This window comes from Nyctereutes procyonoides, unplaced genomic scaffold (assembly GCF_905146905.1).
Source record: "Nyctereutes procyonoides isolate TBG_1078 unplaced genomic scaffold, NYPRO_anot_genome, whole genome shotgun sequence".
In the NCBI taxonomy this organism is placed as follows: Eukaryota; Metazoa; Chordata; class Mammalia; order Carnivora; family Canidae; genus Nyctereutes; species Nyctereutes procyonoides.
This window is the reverse complement of record NW_026575140.1, coordinates 71,436,217-71,457,883: the sequence shown is the minus strand read 5'-3', so window position 1 is coordinate 71,457,883 and position 21,667 is coordinate 71,436,217. Positions and strand designations below refer to the sequence as shown.

At 42.9% G+C, this 21,667-nt stretch overlaps 1 protein-coding gene across 3 annotated transcripts in view; it reads left to right on the top strand.

The window, feature by feature from the left end:
• CADM1 (cell adhesion molecule 1) overlaps positions 1-21,667 on the top strand; it is a 327,476-nt gene that overhangs the window by 284,371 nt on the left and 21,438 nt on the right. Inside the window, exons 6-9 of one of the 3 annotated variants that reach the window (XM_055306988.1) lie at positions 546-645; positions 3,713-3,885; positions 8,492-8,572; positions 19,041-19,073. In XM_055306988.1, the coding sequence (XP_055162963.1) occupies positions 546-645; positions 3,713-3,885; positions 8,492-8,572; positions 19,041-19,073 (387 nt within the window). The remainder of the gene's footprint in view (positions 1-545; positions 646-3,712; positions 3,886-8,491; positions 8,573-19,040; positions 19,074-21,667) is intronic. The other 2 variants (XM_055306990.1, XM_055306989.1) reach the window with 2 other exon arrangements.

The window sequence follows — 21,667 nt, the reverse complement described above, 5'->3', positions numbered from 1 at the left end:
ACATCAAAAAGTTTGGTTGGGACCACCAGAACTTCCCATTTCATTATTCTTAAAGCCATTTGAGTGGAATTCAGAAGTTTTTATTTCCCATTTGAAATCAAGAGCGTAGAAGAGGCAAACTTATTAATATGCATTGTCACAACATATTGCCACATAGTAATATATGATATATGATAAAGTGTATCAATTCTGAGCACCACAAATATCTGTGGCTTCACCTCAGCATGAAGGCAAATGAGTTTCCTTTAGCTTGAGTGAGTTTGGAGATAAACTTCAATGTAACAAAATGTATTTCACAGGAAATGTTTGATGTGGCGCAGTTGGCTTATGAATCTCTTATCTGTTCGCAGTTCACTCCTTGGAGTTATTAGTCAATTTAATTTGAGCAAATGCCAGGATTACTAACTAATTAGGAGGATGTTAGTGAAGGCATGAGGACAGGGAGAGAGGGAGTGCTGGTGGTATGGGGTTTGTGGCAACGTGCAAGTCTGATTTTTGCCTGATATCATTTGCTAAACATTATACTTTGTGTTGTTGTCACACAGATAAGCCTCAAGTGCATATTCAGATGACTTATCCTGTACAAGGCCTAACGCGGGAAGGAGATGCGTTCGAGTTAACATGCGAAGCCATCGGGAAGCCCCAGTAAGTTCTGAAGGCCAAGGTTGACAGAGGGTCATGAGCAGTAAATGTCACAACACGGAAATGTGCACTCACAAGTCACCAGCCTGTCACCTGTCTCTTGCTGTAAAGTATGGAAGATTTTTCAAGAAATAAGGAATAGTCAGTGAAAGAGGGAATGAATATCTGTGGCTGGTTCTTAATGGTCAGGATTGGAAGAAAAGTGAAATGCCAGCTAAGATTGAAATCTCAGCTAATTCTATTTTATTATCATCAACATGATTGTCAGAACTATCTTCTCTTACAAAAAATAATCCTAATAAATTTTTGGTATGCCCATAATCTAATGATATATCTGCTACCTTCTGTGTTAATGTCTAAGCTGCCAGGAAGATGGTTTTCAGACTTAAATTAAGCCGCTGTGATTAGGGCCGGCCGTTGGAAAATGAATTTGCCCTACCTTTGATTTGGCTTCTCCTTCTCTCAAAGAAAAATGACTCCTAGAAATATTTTTGTTAGAAAGGAATGGTCCTAGAGCTTTTATCACGGAATACAACATATATGTCATTGCATAAGAGAAAGAACCTATTAACACTCTTGTTTGATTGAAAAGTATAAAGAAGCTGCTTCCTGGCTGAATGAAAGTGAATTAGGGAAACTGCTATACATCATCACTAATACAGGACAAAAGCCATGCAGCAAGGCCACTGTCGACCTCATTCAGTTTTATTTGGGGAGAGTAGAGACTCTTCTCTTTGTAGGACAGTGAAGATTGTTTTCTTATGGAAAAAACAATTCGTGGAATCCTAAGATGTAACAGGGTCAATGTTGGGATTATAAACGTTCAGACTTTGAGTGGTCCATCCCCAACAACCAAAACACCAGCATTGAGCTCCCTCTGCTGTCCCTGTGGTATGATTCCCCCCCCCCCCCCCCCGTCCCTCAGAGTTTTACTAATGAGCCTCACTGTCACAGTTTTCATGCTCTGAGCATCTTAAGGAAGCTGCCCCCAAATCTTTGGAAAGCATGCTCCCCATTTACAGCTAAGGAGTGATCTCAGACGGAGGCTGGCGGCTGTCTGCTCTCTTCCCATTTCAGCCCTTTTTGTGTTGTCCTTCCCTTTCTGTGGACAAGACTCTGCTTCTGTCCTACTAACCATTTGGAGCTTTAAAGAGGACCGTTAGGAAGTAGGATATGGCCTTGGTTCTGTTTTGCTTTTCCTCTGGTGTTTCACAGTCACTTGATTTGAAATGCTCCAAGCTTTGGCAGAGCTGTTTTTTCCTCCTTTGAACACTGCAAAAGATGCAGATCTTTCTTTTTGTAAACTGTTTGGATTATGCCCTGTTGAGTGGCTTGCCTTGCCTCCAAAAAAATCCTGTTGGAGAAAAACATTCTCCCAGGCCTCTCGCCACTTGCAATACCTACATTCAGCCACATTAACCACATTTATAGGATATGGCTTTGCTAACCTATATTTTGTTTCTGTGCTTTTTTTCCCCCTGAAGAAGGTACTGTGTTCAATTGAATGTGCCACGGGGACAGTAAATTACATGTTTCCTTCAGGACATTTATGCCAGGAGGGTATTTGTTTGCTCCTCTCAAATCGGAATGGGTGTGTGGTCGTGGGAGCAAGCACGCGTTACTCCGCTGCGGTCCCTTCTAGCATATTACCTATTTATTTTCTCAAGAAATTGCATACAATAAAAATGGTAATTTAACTTGCCATTAAATGTTGTGAATATTCTCAGCACTTACCCCCACTGATTGTTTCAGCTGTCAAGCAGCAGGACATTAGATCTGATTGCCAGGCAGACCCATTTGCCATTGCCTGCAAGGAGCACATATGCAGGACTAATTTTTAAATAATTTACTGGGTTATGATGACAAACCCATGTGTAATTAAAGAAAAATTGTAACTTCACATTCCATTTGAAAATTGGAATGCTACTTGACAGGGCTAACAGGTGTTTGCTCATCATTAAGCAACGGGTCTTAGGTCCTGTCGCCACTCCTGGGCAGCATTGTAGACCGACAGGAAGTGACCTCTGTGCTCGTGTCTCTGCTGCCCTTCTTTTAAAATGAGAGTTTCAGGCACAATCTTCCATATGGCCCTGGTGTCACAGGAGGCTAAGGGGACCACCCTGAAGAACTCAAGTTTTAGATTCAGTGAGTTTGAAAGACTTGATGTTGTGTGATTTGGGCTCTGGAGCATCTTGTGAAATTTGCTTTTCCCTGATGGATGCACACGTGGTACTTGAAATCCCTAACACAAGCATGCTTCTGTGCAAGTGCCACAAGGAGCTCGTCTGGAGCTGTGCCCCTCGGTGACTGCCCCAGAGCCTCGCCCTTGAGTCCAGGGCCTGCAGGTGCACATGGGGAGGAGGGGGGTGACAGCATGGGGCATTTGGAGAGCCAGCAAAGCAAGGCATTTTGCCCAGGAACAAGTAGAAAAAGTGGACTGAGTTGGGGGAGGCAGGTTACAGGTAGGAGTGAAGGGGAAAAGAAGTGATTGCATCTTTCCAGAATAAATAGAAGTGGGTTTTTCCAACAGCAGAGGTCAAAAGATAGCAGCACTCAGATGTAAAAGTCCATTTCTTTGTGCAAAACTTGAAATCCACTCAAATATTACAAGTGGCTTCTAAGCAAGGGTCTTGGTGTATCAGTAACCATCAGATTAATGCATGTATCACTAGCCAAGAATGTGATGTTTTCCCCCTAATTAATGAGATGATTAATGATGGGTGAGCTCTGTCCTGTCTGAATTGGTGTGAAACCACACAGCAGGGCATAAAAATAGGGAGCACTGGTTTATTTGCTGATTTGTTAAAGATGAATTGGAAATAATGAGACTCCGGCATGTGTTCTGTTGAAAGTTTCTCAACACCTGATAATGTTTTCAAAAAAAGTTTATTCCAAACAGATTTGAGGGGACTTCACGGCTGTAATTCTGTTAACTTAAAACACGTCCAGCAGGTCCTCTTTAATTGTGTCACCCTGCATGCGATTCCTGTAACACACAGGTGGGAAGCCAAGACAGGCAACTTGGTGGGAAATAATAAAGCAGCCTGTGTTCCTCCTCTTTACTCTGCAGGCCGGTGATGGTGACCTGGGTTAGAGTTGATGACGAGATGCCTCAGCACGCCGTCCTGTCTGGGCCCAACCTGTTCATCAATAACCTAAACAAAACAGATAATGGTACTTACCGCTGTGAAGCCTCTAACATAGTGGGGAAAGCTCACTCGGATTATATGCTGTATGTTTACGGTACGTGGAAAGCTAAAACAGTCTTCCCCTAGACTCATTTACACGTAGCTGCTGCTTGTGATTCACTCCCAGAGCTTTTGGTCCAGTTGAAAACCAAAAGCCAGTTTGTTTTCTTCGAGAACGTAAAGAAGCCTGGCCTGAGGTGGACCCCAGCATCTCCACCTGGGAGGGCAGTGACTTTTCTTCTCTCCCTCTGATCGTGGGGAGTTCCCGCTAGATCACAGTCCCTGGTCATGCTGAGCAGGAAAGCTGTATCCTCAGGCACAAGCAGTGGAGATTATGTTAGAAATAATGACTGCGAAATTCAGCCTTCCCAATTAATGGCTATTTAGCTCAGAAAGTTATTCCCAGTGGTATTTTCCTGTGATACCTCAGCTAGCCTTTTTCCTGCTTTGATGAACAGAAGTATCCTGTTTTCAACATGAAGCTATTACATTCTGGAAGATGTTGCAAGCTGGTAAATACTTGGGGGAAAAAAAATATATATATATAAGGTCCTTATAGCTGCATAAACCACTCATAGCTACTCCTTCAGACATGAATGTATTTATTTTTAAATTTGTCTGTTTTCTTAATATCTTTTTACAGGATAATTAAAGCATATATTTCATGAATTGCATTCTCTAACCAACACGTTTATTGAGCATCTACTACGTGTCAGGCATTATAGACTTTTTTTTCCCATTTATATCTTAATGTCAATTTTGTGTCTAGTGAATATTCTCTTTTTAGTTGAGGAGTGCACTGCCTTTCTAGTCTTAGGATGACAGATTGAGTCTCTTCTGTCCAATCGATGTCTCTAGGTTATTTTTATACCAGGAAGCATAGTCATGAACTGACACTACATGTAGTGAGTAACCACAGGCCAGAAAAATCTCAGCGTCTTACAAATATATGGGTATGTGTGTACACATTTATTTCTTCCTGTTAGCACCGTAAATAATCCCAATATAAGTATATGTGAATATACACCTATACACACATAACTATACCTATGGAATACTTACATCATTATGTTTTAGAACCTGACCACTTTCCTTATGAAGTAAACAGGAGTCACTGTCTTTTTGAGGACATCGGAACATGCTTTACACCATATCTACATGGGTACTTAAATATAATCCTTATAATCTAATCCTGAAGTTTTGGGATTTTTTTTACCCTTTTAACAAATGCAGAATTACAGGATCACATCTACTCACCTGGTTTGTAAACTTCTGAGGTGTGTTTTCTGCATATACCGCCCATGTTGTCTGTAGTCCACACATGGAATAGCATTAATTCTCTCCAGTGGTTGAGGAGATCCAAGTGAAGGGAATGGCGGTCCTGTGTAGGTGCCAGGGGCCTCCACATGTCCCATTTCCAGGTGATACTACACAGCTGCCTGTGCCTCAGACTGTTCACAGTCTGCTGATGCCAGGGGGTGGAAGGTAAATCCCCCTCTGTCCATGAGGGTTTGACGCTCGTGCAAGCCCTGTCCATTGCTGCCACTGGTCAGCGGTGGGTCCCAATGGTGGTAAATCACCACCAATCTACTATATGCTTCCTTGATTCAGAAACTAAGTTATCTCCGGAGAAACAATTGTGATTTATCGTACCTACTGTTCCCATGTCTCAAGAAATGTTTTGTGGATTTGACTGACACTGAGGTATTTCGATAATCTGGGATGCCAGCTTACAGCTGGCACTTGCTGGGCGCTCATTTTGTCGCACAAGAGTGACCACCTCTCCACAGTAACACCAGGAAGTATGCATTATCCTCGTCCCACTTTTCAGATGACAGATGAAGCTTGGAAAGGTCATCTAAGCTGCCCAAGTTCACAGGGTCACTAACTCTGTTTCCGAGCCAAGATACTTGGAAGGCCAAGTCCATGGGGACATTTGTGTCTTACTTCTTACTTTGGAGCGCCTCTTGCTTCCCAGTAGAAGAGTTCCCACCAAACATAAGACTGTTTTTGGAATTCACTTGCTGGGCTGGAGTACGTTATTGAAAGCCAAGAAACATAGCAACCTACCTGTTTAGACAAGCGCGCACACACACACACACACACACACACACACACACATACATCTCCCCAACCCAGGATGGTGCACTTGCCCTCGTCTAGGGATCTGTTCAATCTGCATTATTCTACTTGCCTCCCTTAAGCTGTGCCAGTAGCAGTGCTTGGAATGGCAGGCTAGAACACCAGCCTGAGGTACTGCTAGTCTGTTAGTAAAATATCCTCGCAACTTGAGAAGATGGCAAGTAGGTTTTCTTTTCAAAGGTGATTTATTGTACTGCTGCAGTAACATTAAGAGTACTTTATGAACTAAGCATTCACATGCTTTTAAAATGTTTAATTCTCTGGAAATAACTCCTGTACTTGGAGAATCTAGCTGGTTAGTGCCTGAACCCCGATTGGTTTTGTTCTTTTAGCTTCCATGTGTCAAACACAGCTCATTAGCTCCAACTCTGTATTTTCTTAAATAGTGGCCTCACGTTGCTCTTATTGCTAGAAACGATCTGAGTGATGAGGTTATATCTGTTAACGGAATCTAATTCATTCAGGTCACTTGAGCCAGATGTGAAGGACAACAGTTACCCCGGTAGTGATGAAAATAATTGAAAGTGTGTGATTTTCACATAACGAAAGGCACTGGTGACCTTTTTTCTGAAGTCCCTGCCCTTGTTAGTCTGGTCTACCCCTTGTTCATAATCGTATTTTCAAATCATATTTCAAAAACGGACCTTCAGCTCCCCTTTGATTGTATTGTGGCTATCCCACATTTTGTGCCAATACTTTGAGAGAGAGAGGTACAGAAATAGCATTAGAGTATATTCAGGGGAAGTCTCCCAGGCACAGATGTTCCTTCCCAGTGATAAATATTGTAATTGAACCAGAACAGGAAAACCACATTAGCTGCCCACATGCTGGGCAGCAGGCACCTCTCCAGGTACCATTGAACTAGGTAGTAGAGGGCGCAGGATGTCTTCGGAGCTCAACTCGGAGGACAGTGCACCTTGCTCATCTGTATCTGTCCCAGTGCCTGCAGCAAGGCGTGGGTGCATCCATGTGACCTGCCAGGTCACAGAATGCTTCCTTACCTGGGGCCTCCGTGAGAAAGTGTCCAAGAAGCAAGACTGAACATAACTGCCTATTCATCTAAAAAGGTAGTTTGAAATTACTAATTTAAACCATCTCTGCTTCTTGGAGGAGAATGAGATTTTTGTGTGTGCGTGTGGGTTTTTTTTTTATTATTATTAATTCCTTTTTGGATTTCTCTGTGAAGCTGCTTTAAAGCACTCATGTCCACAACTTTGAACGAGCACAGTCTCCTGTAAAACAGAACAATTTGCTGCTGCTTCTTCCCCATCAAATCCATACATTCTGTATGTGTTAGAGAAGTTTGTGAGGAAAATTAAAACCTTGGATTGATCAATAGTAGGCATCATTTTGAACAGACCTTACAACCAGGCGCCAAAATAGTGTTTTTATAAACTTTCAGGAAGTTGTACCAAAGCCAATAAAGGTGCAGTATATAATTAAAGTTTTGATGTATTAATTAGACAATCTGAGAGCTCACTTGGAGATAAAAGGACACCAGATGTGTCAGGAAGAGAAAGTTGACGTGCTTTAGATAAAATTTAAAATCAAAAGCCTTCAAATCGTCTTATGCTCTATTATAGCAGAATGATTGCTTAGTTCAAAGTCTTCCTGACAATTTAACACATTCAGTTTGATCATTTGGGCTCAGGATTTTATTTTTTCTCTTTCATATTTGCCCTTCCCTTGTCCCCCAAATAATTTTTGAGATGATAGAAGAATATACAGTATATCAAACATCTAACGCAGGATTCCCTCTGGGATTCCTGGCTTTGAGGGTCAAACCTCGTTTATATTTCATCCTGTTTACAAGATGGAAGGCAGGCTTTTGGTCTTATCCTCGCCATCCACTTAGGTCAAGCTTTTAGCGTGAGCAAAGGCAACTAATGTATTAATATTTATAGGTTGTAAAATTTATTGACTTTTAAAAAAAATAAAATCTCAGTAAAATCTCACATGCCTGGAACTTGATATTTAGTGGTGACATTCTCTCTTCTTTGTATTTATTACAAGCATAGAAGTAGTTTTACTTCCCGCTGGGATATATTGATGGGGAATAATGAAGTTACCCCTCATGGAGAGCAGGGAGCAGGAGCACACTCATCCTTGGCCGATAGGAGCTCTTTTGATAGAGCAGCATCATCTCCTTCCTTTCTCCCATCTGCAATAGTATAAAATGAAGTGACTCTTGGGCATGGAGCTGGTTTACCCTCACCTTTGAAATCAGATTAGGCTAGGGGTATCCTATTTTGATTTTTTCCTCCCTTCTCTCCTTCACATCTCCTCATCCCTAGTTCGCTTCATTAATACAGATCTCTTTTCTTCTTTCTTAGCTTTTCCAACTAAGGTTTTTGGGTTACAAGACACAGATCTTCGGTGGGAAGGCGGGGAAGCTTTTGGTTTCAGAGGGGGATGTCATCAAACAAACATCTCAATGTCCTCATGCCTTTGTTTTGTCATTACTGATCATTGTTGTGTTCAGCATTGTGGGTTTGATTTTCCTTTTTTTTTTTATCCAGATCCCCCCACAACTATCCCTCCTCCCACAACAACCACCACCACCACCACTACCACCACCATCATCCTTACCATCATCACAGGTACGGTACCTTCATTACCACTGAAAATGTCCTGAATGTATATTGTCTTTCTGGTATGTATGCAAAGAAGCCGAAAAGTTCTCTTGAAATCCTTGGAATTTAATTGTTCCTTTATTTTGGAACTTCAAAGACATTAGCTGCTGTGTTCTTAAGTTGAATCTTAAGGACCCCAGAAAATCTTTAACATCCAGGCACTTAACAGTAGATCAGATATTTTGCAGCTTACACTTAAGAGAATTCTTTTTTAAGCATCACTATTCAAAGCAGAATGCTAGAGAAAGTGGCAGCCTGGCTATTACATGCCGATAGCTTAGGCTTAGCCACGGTTGATGAAATGGTAAGTATTCTGGCTTTGGATCTTCTCCTTGTCTTAATTCCATCTTAATTCAAATGAAGGAAAATACACACCCTCTAACAGGCCCATGCGGGCCATGTTTCGAAGTACATCTCCATCCTTCCTGCCCCAGAGTACCTGCTGACAAAGTGACCACCTGTTTGTGTTGCCTGGGTCAGGAGGTCAGAGAGAGTCACTTGTCTTCTCTGAGCTGAGCACTCACGTACCCCCCCCCCACAGCCCTCAGTTAAATATTGGAGGTGTGGAAGAGGCAGCCACAGCCATTGTGACTCTGTGGCTTTATCTTTTTTGGACTGGCCGAAACTAATTCAAAATGAGGTTCATTGTCTCTGATTTCTATCACTGAGGGAGGAAGTGTGCCATCCATCCCCTTGCTGGCACCCAGCAGCTCTCATACCACTTGATGTTGCTTGTCTGGGAGCCCTGGCGCTTCCTCTGCCTACGGTGGCAGGAAAGGTTATGGTTGCACCATGTCTACTAGACATCCTTAGGTAAGCGCTTCCCCAACCATGTGTAGGAGTACTGACCCCAGAACGAGTAAAAGTAATTATTCTCTGAGGAAAAAAAAATTCTTTAAAAGTTAACTTTCCTGCTTCATTCTGTTATCCCAGGAGACTGCAAGGTCTCTCTGAGCTCCACACCCCAGGATACAGGACTTCTTTTAAAGCACTGAATATATAATTCATCATTCTTCGGTGGAGGTCCTCGTTAGCACCCCAGATAGGGCACCTGTCCTTTACACTGACTGTCTGGAGACGTTTCCGGTTTTCACAGGAGTCGGTGAAACAGGCATGACGAAAATCCAGAGTGTTCCGTGGAAGAGGAGGTTGATGAGATAGGACAGTAGATCAGCTAATCTCCCTGTTCTTCACCTTTCTAACCCTTCACGGTGGGACAAAGAGAGCCTTAGAGAAAGCCACCAGTGAGGGTTTTTCTGACTGTTGTTTATGAAAACATCAGTGCCTGCACTTAAAATCTTCTGAAAATCCATCAATTGGTTATGTCTCACTCTGAACTCCGCTCCATCCGGCTGCTTCCTAAATTCTTGTCTGTGTGTATTTCTGCAGTTCCTTCTGCTGCTTAAGTAAACTCAGCTTTGAGCAGAGTACACAGACCCCTCCTCCCTGCACCCCCCGCCCCCCCCCCCCCCCCCCCCCGCCTTTCCACCTCATTCCCAAGCACAGCGAACATGCTCCTTCCTGATTCCTGATTCCAGGTGGTCGGGCTAGCAACTTTCTGTACTGGGAGCCAGGTTTTGACCTCTCGTGATTTCTCTTGCTGCTTATCCAGGCTGTAAACTGAATTAGGCTTGAGCTCTCCATAACAAGTTTTTGTGAAATTTCCTAAGAACAGCCCTTTGGATGTCCCTGGGAACTCACACGTCCAACCCCCTTGCTGCCCTGTACAGGTAGTCGGTCTGTCATTGCAGAAGGGGCCCAGGAATGAGCCAGCCCTTTACTCCCTCTCCTTCTAGAAGGTTCCGTCTAGGTGGCTGTGGCTAGTTAGGTCTTTATTTTAAGGCAGTGGAGGCCTTCCTTGCTCTGTAGAAACACTCCATTTCTCCATAACATGGAACAACACTTTTCATTTGTGGCTGGCCTCTTACTAGCTGAGGCTGACTTTTGGTTTTTGCATTTTGTTTTTGAAGACCTTTCCTAGCACTCCCTGAACTCCCCCTTCCCACCCCAACTCTCAGCAACACAGAAGAGGCGCCTCCACTCACAGCCTTAAGCCTTTACCCCTGACTAAAGCTACTCTTGTGTCCTCCAGCAGCTATAATTCACTGTCCTCAGAGTTCCCAGCAGACAGACTCCATTCAAGAAGAAATTCTTGAAACAAACAATGCTGTATTTCTGTCCATACAAAGGTGATTTTAAGCAGGGGCTTGTCTTGGCCCCTCTCTGCTCCCGGCCCGAGACGCCCTGAGACACAATGAGCTCACAGGTGCACAATGCCTTTCAGTGCCAGCACTTGAACCCTGTCCACATACAGAAGGCATCCGTGGCCATAAACACCCAGATTTCTCGGTGGCACACCCAAGAGTAGTTAAAGTAATTTTGCCTCTAAAACAACATTGTAGGATCCATTGCCTTAACGGACATGATCTTCTCAGCTTGCCGTGCCTTAACAAGCAGTCTTACATATATTTATCTTGCCCAGAAAGTACACTTGTGGAATTTAACATTTGCTCCTTACTTCAAACAGATTAAAGGTTATGGAGCTGAATGATCGTGTGTCCCATTTTAAAGGTCCAGGCTATCCCCGAGATTTAGATTGGTTCCTAAAAAATCTTCCAGACTGAATCTTGACAAATGGATAGCTAAATTAATTTCCACTCTTCTTCTCTCTTGTACCGTTTGCTACATTACAGCCACCATTAGCCTTAAAAGCTGCAACAGCTAAATCCAGTGACAGTAACATAAAGCCTGAGCTTTAAAAAAGAAAAAGAAAAGAAAGAAAAAAAGAAAAAGAAGCAGCCCACAGTCCTCCATTTCTTTTCTCCCACTCAGATGCAATAACTGAAACCCATTCCCCAGGTCACAGTTTCATTACAAGAAAATGTACAAATGCAATAGAAAAATATTTTTAAACTCGGAAGGTCATAGTTGATTTCTGATTTCTCTGAAAGGAAGTGCTTCAGCGTTATCTTTTATCTTCCATAACCAGGATAATCGATGTTCCCCTTGTTAGGGAGGCAGACCATCCTGGAGTCCCCAGTCACCCGATTCCTTCAAAAGCATTTTAAAGCCTCGTCCCGGAGACCCCAGGAAGGGAAAAATTGTGAGCCCAGCCCAATGAGATGCTGCCATCCCGAGTCCTAGACCCGATGGGTGGGAGGAGCTGGGCGGCTCTGACTCCTGTCCCATGTGTATGGAGCAGGTCCCTGAGCTTCGGGTGAAGGCACACGTCTAGCGGTAGCTTCTAGGGGAGGAATTTTTGAAGGCTCTGGAGGACTAAAAGGAATGTCACTTGCCCTGTCAACCTCTCTGCGGCTCTACAAGTCTTAGGCCATTAATGTCATTAGAATCTCTTCCTAAAAACCCTTTGAGGGACAGAATTGAAACAGGAGCCATCCAGAGCCTCATTGTGATTTGCCTTGAGTTTCTTGGGTGTCTCTTCTATTTCATACACACTGATATTCTGATCAGATATTTCTGATACAACTATTGCAATTGACAATTCCCCACTCCTTTTTTTCTTTTTTCCTTTTTTTTTTTTTTTTTTTTTTTTCATCTCAAGTTGTCCGTGTGGTTTCACTCACGGATACTGAAGAGCAAACCACATAATTAAATTGCCCCTTGAACCCTCTGTTAAAATATAGAGCCAGCCAAACCATCATCTGAGTTCAGAGTCCTTCATATAGATTCCTTTCTGAAATTAGAATCAAAGAAAAGCCTACTGCCCTATTGGGGGGGTGGGGCTCTTCTGTTTTGGTTTTTGTTTTGAATTTTCTTTGAAGTTAGTTGACTCTATGTATGAGGTATATATAAAATGACCTGTTTCTGGGCTGGTAGCTTTAAACCCTGCCTGATAGTTGGGTCCAGCTTTTTTGTATAGTCACCTTAGGAAAATAGTTTGTGTTTCCCTCCCTAGATAATGTGGGTATTATATTGTTTCTGTTCAGTCTTGTCCTGCCTTAGATGCTTAATGAGAGTCTGCCTTAGAAGCTCATAGCACTAGGTTATAAACATCCTTAGCAGCTTCCATAGGAAATTCAGGGACTGTTGGTCACACTATACATGTGACTGTCATAAATTAAGGCATTAAAATCACTTTGGAATAAGAAATGAATAGCTATAGGGCCAAAATCTGAAACATATTTAAAAATTCTTTCACAGGAACAAAATAGGTCATTTCTAAATGAGTTTTTCTCTTTTTTAAAGTATGTATCCAATTAAGTATTTTGTATTTCTTGGAAAAGAAAACAGTGGTGTTCTTCTTTTGATACCTAAGCACTCCAAACCCAGTGTACCTTGGGGAAAGTGAGTCCTGCCCCCAGGCCCACATCGTTATTTTGGTTTTCATAATGCGGTATCACAAGCTGTTGTGTGTATAAAATGTATCCAATCCCATAAACGTGAATGCAAGCCTTATCCTTCAGAGATATTCAGAGAGTATGCCAAGTGAGGGAAGCCCAACACCGTGGCACATGTTTTCAGTTCCTTAAATAGAAAGGAAAGAAGTACACCTGTGCTTATGGCAAACTGTTACAGGACCTTCAAAGTGACAGTAGGGAGCCTAGCTTCACATAAAGCAGATAATTGCCAGGTCTTAGCTTAATGATACCTGCTTGGTGCTATTGGGATTTGCTTGGTATAAGGGCCATATGCTTATTGGCTTTTGGTGTTCATTCACCAAATACCAAGCACCCATAATATGTACAGCATATTATGCCCGTGGAGACAAAATTCCTTGAGACCCTTAAAACAGGGTCTGGGGAACAGGTTCTCCACACTGGATCTCAATAGCAGGCACCACTCTGCTGTGAGGGCTGACCAGGTGGCTTGGACAGGACCGGGGAGAGCATCACAGGAGAAGTAGTTTGGTCTGCCATCAAGGAATGGAGAGAAGGGAGATAAGGACGGTGTTTCAGAAATTAAGCCTGAAGGCCCAACTTGACTTCAAGCATCTGTCTTCAGTATGTGTGTATGTTCTATATATGTTCTGAGCATATATGAAGCCACTGCTGCTAGGAAATACACCTCTCTCATTCTAGCTTTTGTTTCTAGAGTTGGCTTCTACTCCATTTAGACTATGTGTCACACATTTATTCAGTAGTTACTTACTGATAGCCCAATATGCCTGATAAGAATATTATTAGTAATAATATATTTTTTAAGGTTTTATTTATTTATTCATGAGAGACACAGAGGGAGGCAGAGACACAGGCAGAGGGAGAAGCAGGTTCCAGTGGGGGCCCCAATGTCGGACTCAATCCCAAGACCCCGGGATCACAACCTGAGCCAAAGGCAGATGCTCAATCACTCAGCCACCCACATGCTTCTGATTCTGCCTTTAAAAAAAAAAAAAAAGGAAATGAGAATTGGGAACTGATATTTTTCTGTTTCTATTGCTTCTATCCTAATTTCCATACTTTTATGCTCTTTGTTTAAAAATCATCCAAGAGATAAAGATTTTACCTGTTTCCATAGTAAGGATTTGTCCACAGTGCAGAAAACTAGTGTCATCTATGTGGGTTTCCTGAGCTCAGAAAGTGACCATCTTGATGGTGGGAAAGGTCAGACTTGGAAGGACCTGGCCCTCCAGCATCTACCCAGAGATGACTAGAAGCTTCTACTTCTAGAGCCCCGTCCCTCCACCTTCACCCTCACTGCAATGCCCTCACCTGTGCCTTCCCAGGTGAGAGCATTGCCTCCCCCTCTGTCCCTCCTTCCACACAGCCTTCACCCACCCCAGGGGAGAGAAAAGTCCTTCCCCCCCCCCCCCCCCCCCCCCCCCGCGAGAGGAAAGGAAAAGACAAGTGTACAGGTTCCTATTATTTTCAGAACATCTGGTTTGCAAATGAAAAGATCTCAGGGGCCCAGCAGCCCTAGTGAACAATTCTGAAGAGGCTTTTAACTAACAAAAACTTGAAATTGCTTAACAAAAAACCAAGCCACTCTCCATCCTGCTGTTCTGTGGCGCCCCATCTCTTCCTGGGAAGGGGAGGGGAAGAGGGACTTGAAGAAGTGAAGAGACCTTGATCATCACTCTTATTTTGGGCCTCTTAGCCTCTGTTCCATTCTTGTCCCCTGTCTCCAGTCCCTGAGAAATGGGAGTTTAATTAAAGCAAGACATAGTTGGAAAGAAAATGAACTGGGAACCCAGTAGAAAATAAATTTCAAAGTTTAATTTGCCAGCACGTATTTTTTGCTTTCAATAGATTTTAAATAAGTCAGAAATAAATAAAGAAAAGAATAAAAAAAACTATATTTAATATATATTGGCCGGCAGAACACAACTTGGAAAATAAAATTGTCAGGGGAATTCCTTGCCTGCCCTAGTGTCTAGATTTAAAGCAGCTCTGTAACACAAACTGAAGGGGAATTCAATTAAGAAAACCCATTGGCTCCTTATTGACTTTAGTTAAGAAAATAAACTCGGAGAAAGTGTATTAAAATATGTCTGGACTGCTTAGTATGCTTTCATTTAAGCTTATGACAATCAAAATGGGAGAATTTAAATTCTTTACAATTAAGCTCTGCTTTTGAGCAGATTGGGTTCTCTGGGTTATTACACTGTGCATTTCTTAATGTACACCCTGCTCGCACACACCCCAAAATGCAGTCTTGCAGTGAATCTGCATTGGAAAGCAGGAGCACCACAGAGCAATTGGTAAAGAAAAAAGTATTTAAGGTTGTGAATTTAATTTTATTCTAGGATTTTCATTTTCATTTATGGCGCCCGTTGTGTTTGAGACCACGGACTAATTTATGGATTAGTTTTAAACCTCCAGTCTGTCACACTCAATGAACAATTCTAAGTTGGAGAGAATCCATATGAAAGGATTAGAATGTGCCACAGTGGAGCTTACACATGACTGTTTCAACTAAATATTGCCCAGCTGCCTCTCGTGCAGCAAATTTTTTTTATTTTAGTTTAGTTTTAGTTCAGTTTTTTGGTTACTTGGTTAAATGGCCACTGTCTCTAATCTCCCACACTGTCAGAGCCTTTGCATTTTCTAAATATCTTATACTGCCACATGAAATATAGGTGACGTTTAATTTATTCAAGATACAATGCCATAAACTGTTTGTATGGCTGGGAGACTGAGAAGTCAATATTTAGTGAAATGGGCATCTTTCAAATAGTGCAGGGCCTGCCCTTGGATACCTTGTTTGATTATACTCATAAAACAGCTAGAGAGTGACCATTAAGGCCGTACACACTTACTGGGTTTGCAAGAACGTGGGATTGGTTTTTTTGTTGTTGTTGTTGACCACATAAAATAAATGTACTATAAATTTGCCCTCGTTGTAATTAAAACTAAAATAGAGACAATAGCTCAGCAAGGCCTTTTTAATTCCATAAGCCTTCAACCGCCATAAGCCCAACTCAACTCCCTGAGAAGTCTTTTACTCAGAGGTCTAGCCCAGGTGACTTTCTAAAGGCAGCAGGAAAATGAAGTTGAAAAAGGTTTTTGTTAGGACAATTAGGCACCTTCGTTTTTCAAGCTAATGACAGCGTTTCTAACCTACTTTGGAAATCTGCTCTTTGCATTTTGCCTATACCCTTCGAATGTTATCAAACAACAGAGTGACCCCACAAGTTGATTCACAGGAGTGGGCCGGTACATGTTGCCAGTCTTCTGATTAAGACACCCCTAATAAATCCTACTTCACAGAGCGGCACTCACTTCAGAGCCAGGGTGTCTGTGGTTTCTGCATGAAGTCATAATGCAATTACAAGGGAGAATTAGATTCTGTTACAGTGCTCTCCTGCAGGGAGCACAAAGTCACTTCTAAAGAATTTTTTTTTTTTAATTCTTTACTTGAAATAGCCTCTGTTCAGATAACACACCAGATGCTCTTAGGGAAATAGAATCAGCGCCTCCCCTGACACACCCTCAAACCTCCTTCGAACTCTGTGTATCTGCTACATTCTCCTGCTCCATTGCTGATCATGGCTTTGCCATTTCTAGCTGCAGTGACTGTGTGGTTTGACTTGAATGTGTGTTTGCTTTTAGCTGTTCTAGAAGATGTCCCCCACCCCACCCCCTTCCACTCCTCAGCATCCCTTTCTCCTCCCCTTTTGGGTACAATTGATGGATTTCCCATCCCCAGAATGGGGAAGCAAGCTGCACTGTGGACTTTGCTCGCTCATTTTCTAGGGCCCACGTGGAAGCTGACGACGCCTAGGGTCACTTAGTTTAGTTTCCTGATAAAGCAGACAGCGCTGTGATACAGGAAGACAGTAAATCAAGGAATCATCGGTTCATGCTATGATAGATTTTTGAGGGCTCTACCGTTTAGGATTTACTCCACCTCCTTTCTTTCATTTTATGCTAATTATTTACCTGCTAAAATTAAAGCTTATGAGAAGCGCTACTATTAAAATAACAAGCCAAAGTGTTTATTGCTTTTTTTCTCCTTTTGGAAAGGAGCCAGTGCCTATCCATAAAATGTATTAACATGCATATAAATGCTTCTGTACAAATGTGCATTTGATCCTGCCCCTTAAATTGAAAGCACCTCAAACTAACACTTGACTTGGATGTTTCAAGTAAGGAGATGTGTCAACTGGGTCATGACAATCTGGTGTAGAGATGTTTCAACTGTACAATTTTTGGTATTGTTTTTTACTGCTATTTTATGCATACAGACTTGACTTGTAAGTAAGTATTGTGTTCTTATGCGGTGTATTTTATGTTTTTCTTTCCTTCATCTATTCTTCAGAAACTCAGCTATAAGTGACATTAAAGCTGCAGTGGCTTCTCAGACTGCTGGTTAATTCTGGCTCCTTAAAAGGGCTGCATTTTTTTTTTTTTGATGGTTATAGGGTCCTGAGGAAAGCATGCCAACTGAAGGGGAACACTGGTGTGAATTCATGTGTCCTAATTTACAAATCAGAAGCAGCAGGCTCATTTGACCAAAAAAAAACCCAAAAAAAAATTTGTGGTTTTTTTTTTTTTTTTTTTGCATTCCATTGCATTTAAACATTGCCTGTGTCGAGTCCAGAAGAGTCTTTTGGAGTCTATAGAACTTATGAAAATAATTACCAGCTGTGGTAAGGGAGGGATTGTGGGGAGGACAGGTAACTACTTGCAGTTTTAACCAAAGATGCCACCCAGCTACAGATGACGAGCTCCTGTACCACATCACCATCCCTTCCTGGCCATAAGGGAAGTGTGGAAGGGGACATACTGGAAACATATAGATCTGAACACTAAAGCGGGGCCAGATGGGTTGACTTTGGAATGAAGTTGGCCACCGGAGTGGTATTTAAAAAAAAAAAAAAAAGACAACTCAAAAAAAGAATGTCATCGTGCATTTTGTTAGATATTTATCCCACTTTCCCTCTAGCCAAAAAGCAAAGGAAAATTTCTTGAGCCCCTTGAGCAATTTCCTGTGAAGAGGAGCCAGGACAGCAGGCCTGGTTTGAAGCCTAGCAGAAGGAGGAGAAAACTTGAACGGCATCCGGAATGGAAGAAGAGAGAGAAAGACCACATTTTCTTCCACAGCAAGTGCATCTGGCAGGGAGAAAGGGAATGCGCCATCTCCTGCTGCAGCCATGGAGGCAGGGCTCCTGGCAGCTCCCCGCAGCCAGCGTGGTGCTGCACTGGGAACAGAGGAACGGCCGGTTACTCTAAGCTGTGGAAGGTTACAGGATGGGAAGTGGCGTTTGGCAAGTTGTGTGGACTTGAGTGTGTCCATGCTGGTCTTCTGCTCTTAGGTTTGTAACAACACAGTTAGAGCCGCAAAGCGAAGAAGGGATTCACGGTGGTGGAGGGGGGACTGGGGGCAGGGGGTGTGTGTCTGGAAGCCTTTAACATGTTCCTTCCCATGGCCTCCCCATTAATGGAACTTTCCAGCCGAACTCTGCTGAAATAATAACATGGGATGGAAAATTTGAGCTCATATGTTCATCTGCAGGCATCTGAGCGTAAGCCGTAAAAGGATCCTAAAAGTACGATTGATTCAGTGATGCCTGATTGGCAGTCATGAGGCCCGAGTGCCCGCGTGGGCTGGCTTCAGACAAAGGCAATGTTTGAATGTATGAATCCCTTGTTTAGGCAGCCTGCCGCCTGAGCTTTTCTGCCATGGGCCTGAGCCCCAATGCGTTCAGAGCCACCGAGTTTGCACTGGTGTTTCTCCTCACTTTGCATGTTCCCCTGACTATTGACTAGCAAGTAGATGTGTCCTGGCAAGACCCCCAGAACCAAAGAATTGACTGTTTTCCTCACTGGCTCGCAGCTTTGAGCTGAAGGCATGTCTTAAAACAGTGCAACTCACTTCAAATGCTTTTTGCTTTTCATTTATTATTGCTTGTCACGCGATGTTCTTTGAAAGCTTGCTCATATATTATCTGTTCCATTTTTTTCCATTTTCCCTTTTTTTGCATGCCGTTCCTCCTGTCTCCTCCCTTCCTCCAATCCTCTGTTCCCGTCTGTAGACACGGCCGCGACGACAGAGCCAGCAGTTCACGGTTGGTATCACATTACTGTTTATCTACTTTCTCAGCGCTGCTGAGAGGCAAGGCAAGCCTGGGAAAAAGAGAAATGCAGTCTTCAAGGGAAATCGTGTTCAAGTAGACTGATCTCATACATATACTGTAATTCTTAAGGCTTGGAAGGATGTCGAGTCTTGTCATTTCTGTTGTGAGTTCAGTAGTCGGTGGTTGTGGTCTGGGGCGAGGCCCACGCTTCCCAGGCCGGCGTACAGGAGGGTCCGGCTGCACCTGGCCCTCATGGACACAGCCCCCACCCCCCCAGACACCGAAACACGAGGGACTTCACAAACGACTGTTTGCCTAAAAATCATAGCCTCTGGATCAAAGGCCCAGTTGCTTTCTTTGTTGATAGGCTAGAATCCTAGATGCATTTGGAAGAGGGATCATGCGTGCCCCTTCGTAGTTGAGGCTGTGAAGCACAGTGATGGGCAGATGCGTAGTCCTGTTTAAATTCACAAGCTGGTGAGGAGAGAGGTCATCGCTCTTCTCTTAATTATGTTCCCAATCATATCTACCTCTGCAAACCCGTGCCAGTTAACTCTTAATCTCTGTGTGTGCGTGCAGGCTTATGCTGGCATCGGGCAGGAAACCTCTCCAAACCAGGAATGACACCATATGTAAATTTTAACAGCATTAAGTGGCACTTAAAAAAATCATTTGTGTGTGAGTACCTGATAGGCAAAATACTAAAAAAGGTGGTCATGGCTGTAACCAAAAGGTGATTAAAAAAGAAAAACAAAACGGCCATCCTTTTCTCAATTTCATCTCTGGCTTACTAGGTTGGAATAAGCCTAATAACTTTTCTGTGTCTCTCCAATCAGAAAATTAGAATCATGTTTCATCTGTATATGACTTTATTCCCTAACTCTTAACCCTGGTGATACTGTGCTTGGAGAAAGATACGTTAGTTAAAAATTGGGCTGAATTTTAATCATTGAGTTCAAGGGAATTTTTCAGTAAAGGGCCTATTGACATTACTTCGCATGTTGTGCAAGGTTGGAATCCATCATTTAGGTGACCAGGGGTGAGCAGCCAACCCTTCACCGGTCATGCAACTTTTAGCAAAACCTCTCTTCCTGGCACAGACTGACTTCCTTAAAACAGACCTACATTTGAGGACCTGTCAGTCAGAAATCTCTCAGTGAAGCCTGTCCTGTGTGAGCTGTCCCTAAAGGTCAGGCCCTGATGCTTGGCACATCACCCCCCTACTTGGACTTTCCAATGAGGAATTCCAAGAAAGCAAAATGAACTTAGGTATGGAGCCATATATCCCTCCCCACATCCCTCAAACCTCACCTGGCCTTTTCCTGTCACCACCACAGAGGGAAAAGGGAAAGGGCCAGATACACCAGCAATCATGAGAAATCAATTAGTTATAAAACCTCCACTTTCTCAGGTAATGCCCCATAGTGCTTGCTACAGCTCAGCACTGCACTCCATTAAGCTTAGTTATTTGTAGGTTTCATCATTAATTGAGCACTTCCTGACTTTTATCGATTAGTCTCAGAGCTTTAAGGCTATTTTAATGTCATTCAAGAGATTTTGTTCTATTCTTTTTAAGATGCTTTAAGTTCTGAGCTTCCTATAATTGACTCCAGGGTCAAATGTAACCATAAGATTCCTGAATTCTGTGAGATCTTTGAAGAAATATTGATCCTCTATCTCCTAAGACTCCAGAGTTCTATTTGCTAGGTCCCTTCGATAAAATCCATGTACTTATGTGACTCTAATGGATGTAGGTCTTGGAGTCGGGTGAAGTATCCCAAGTAGGAAATATGTTCTCTGACCTGAAAAATGAGAAGTTGACTTAGGGGCCCGTCATGGTCTAGGATCGGGTCTTTCTGTCTGAAAAGAGAAAGGGACAGCGATCTCTCTTTTGTGGCATAACAAAGAGACACTTGGAGTAAGACTTTATAGCTTTCCTGTGTCAGAAAAAGAGAAGCAACCACTCACTGCCTTAGTTCGAGCAGTGTTCAAGCCAGCGATACACCACTAGGATGTCATTCAATGACTGGAAGTACATGAGAAATGGCCCAGAGCCGAGAAATGTTGGGGAGGGGGAAAAAAGAATGCTACACACACACACATACACACACACACACACTATTCCTTTACAGCAGGAGGAGAGAAGTGGTGACCCAGGTTGCCCCCTCCCCCCCATATAATACATTTCAAAACACGTTCTCCTAACTTGGCTCATATTCTCATAGCATCCTCACCACCTTCTTGAATAGCATACTCTTCAGCCTACAGCCAAAAGCTTTCATGTCAACATTCCTTGACGGAGGGGAAACAGTCTTCAGATCAGTCATCAGGGTAGAAAAGGGGATAGAATATGGTGGAAACTGGAAAGCAGAGGTCCCAATTTCCAGAGAGAAGAAGATCTGGAACTGATTGTCTTCAAGTGAATTATGGCTAAAACCAGCTTCTTTAGTGCAACAACCTTTGACTCAGATTCCCTTGAGAACAACCTTGAGACGTTCATGATAGAGATCTGGGCCTAGAAAAATGGCGTGGTCTGAGAACTTGGCAACTCAAATGACAAGACATAGTAGGTCAGCCTCTCGTGG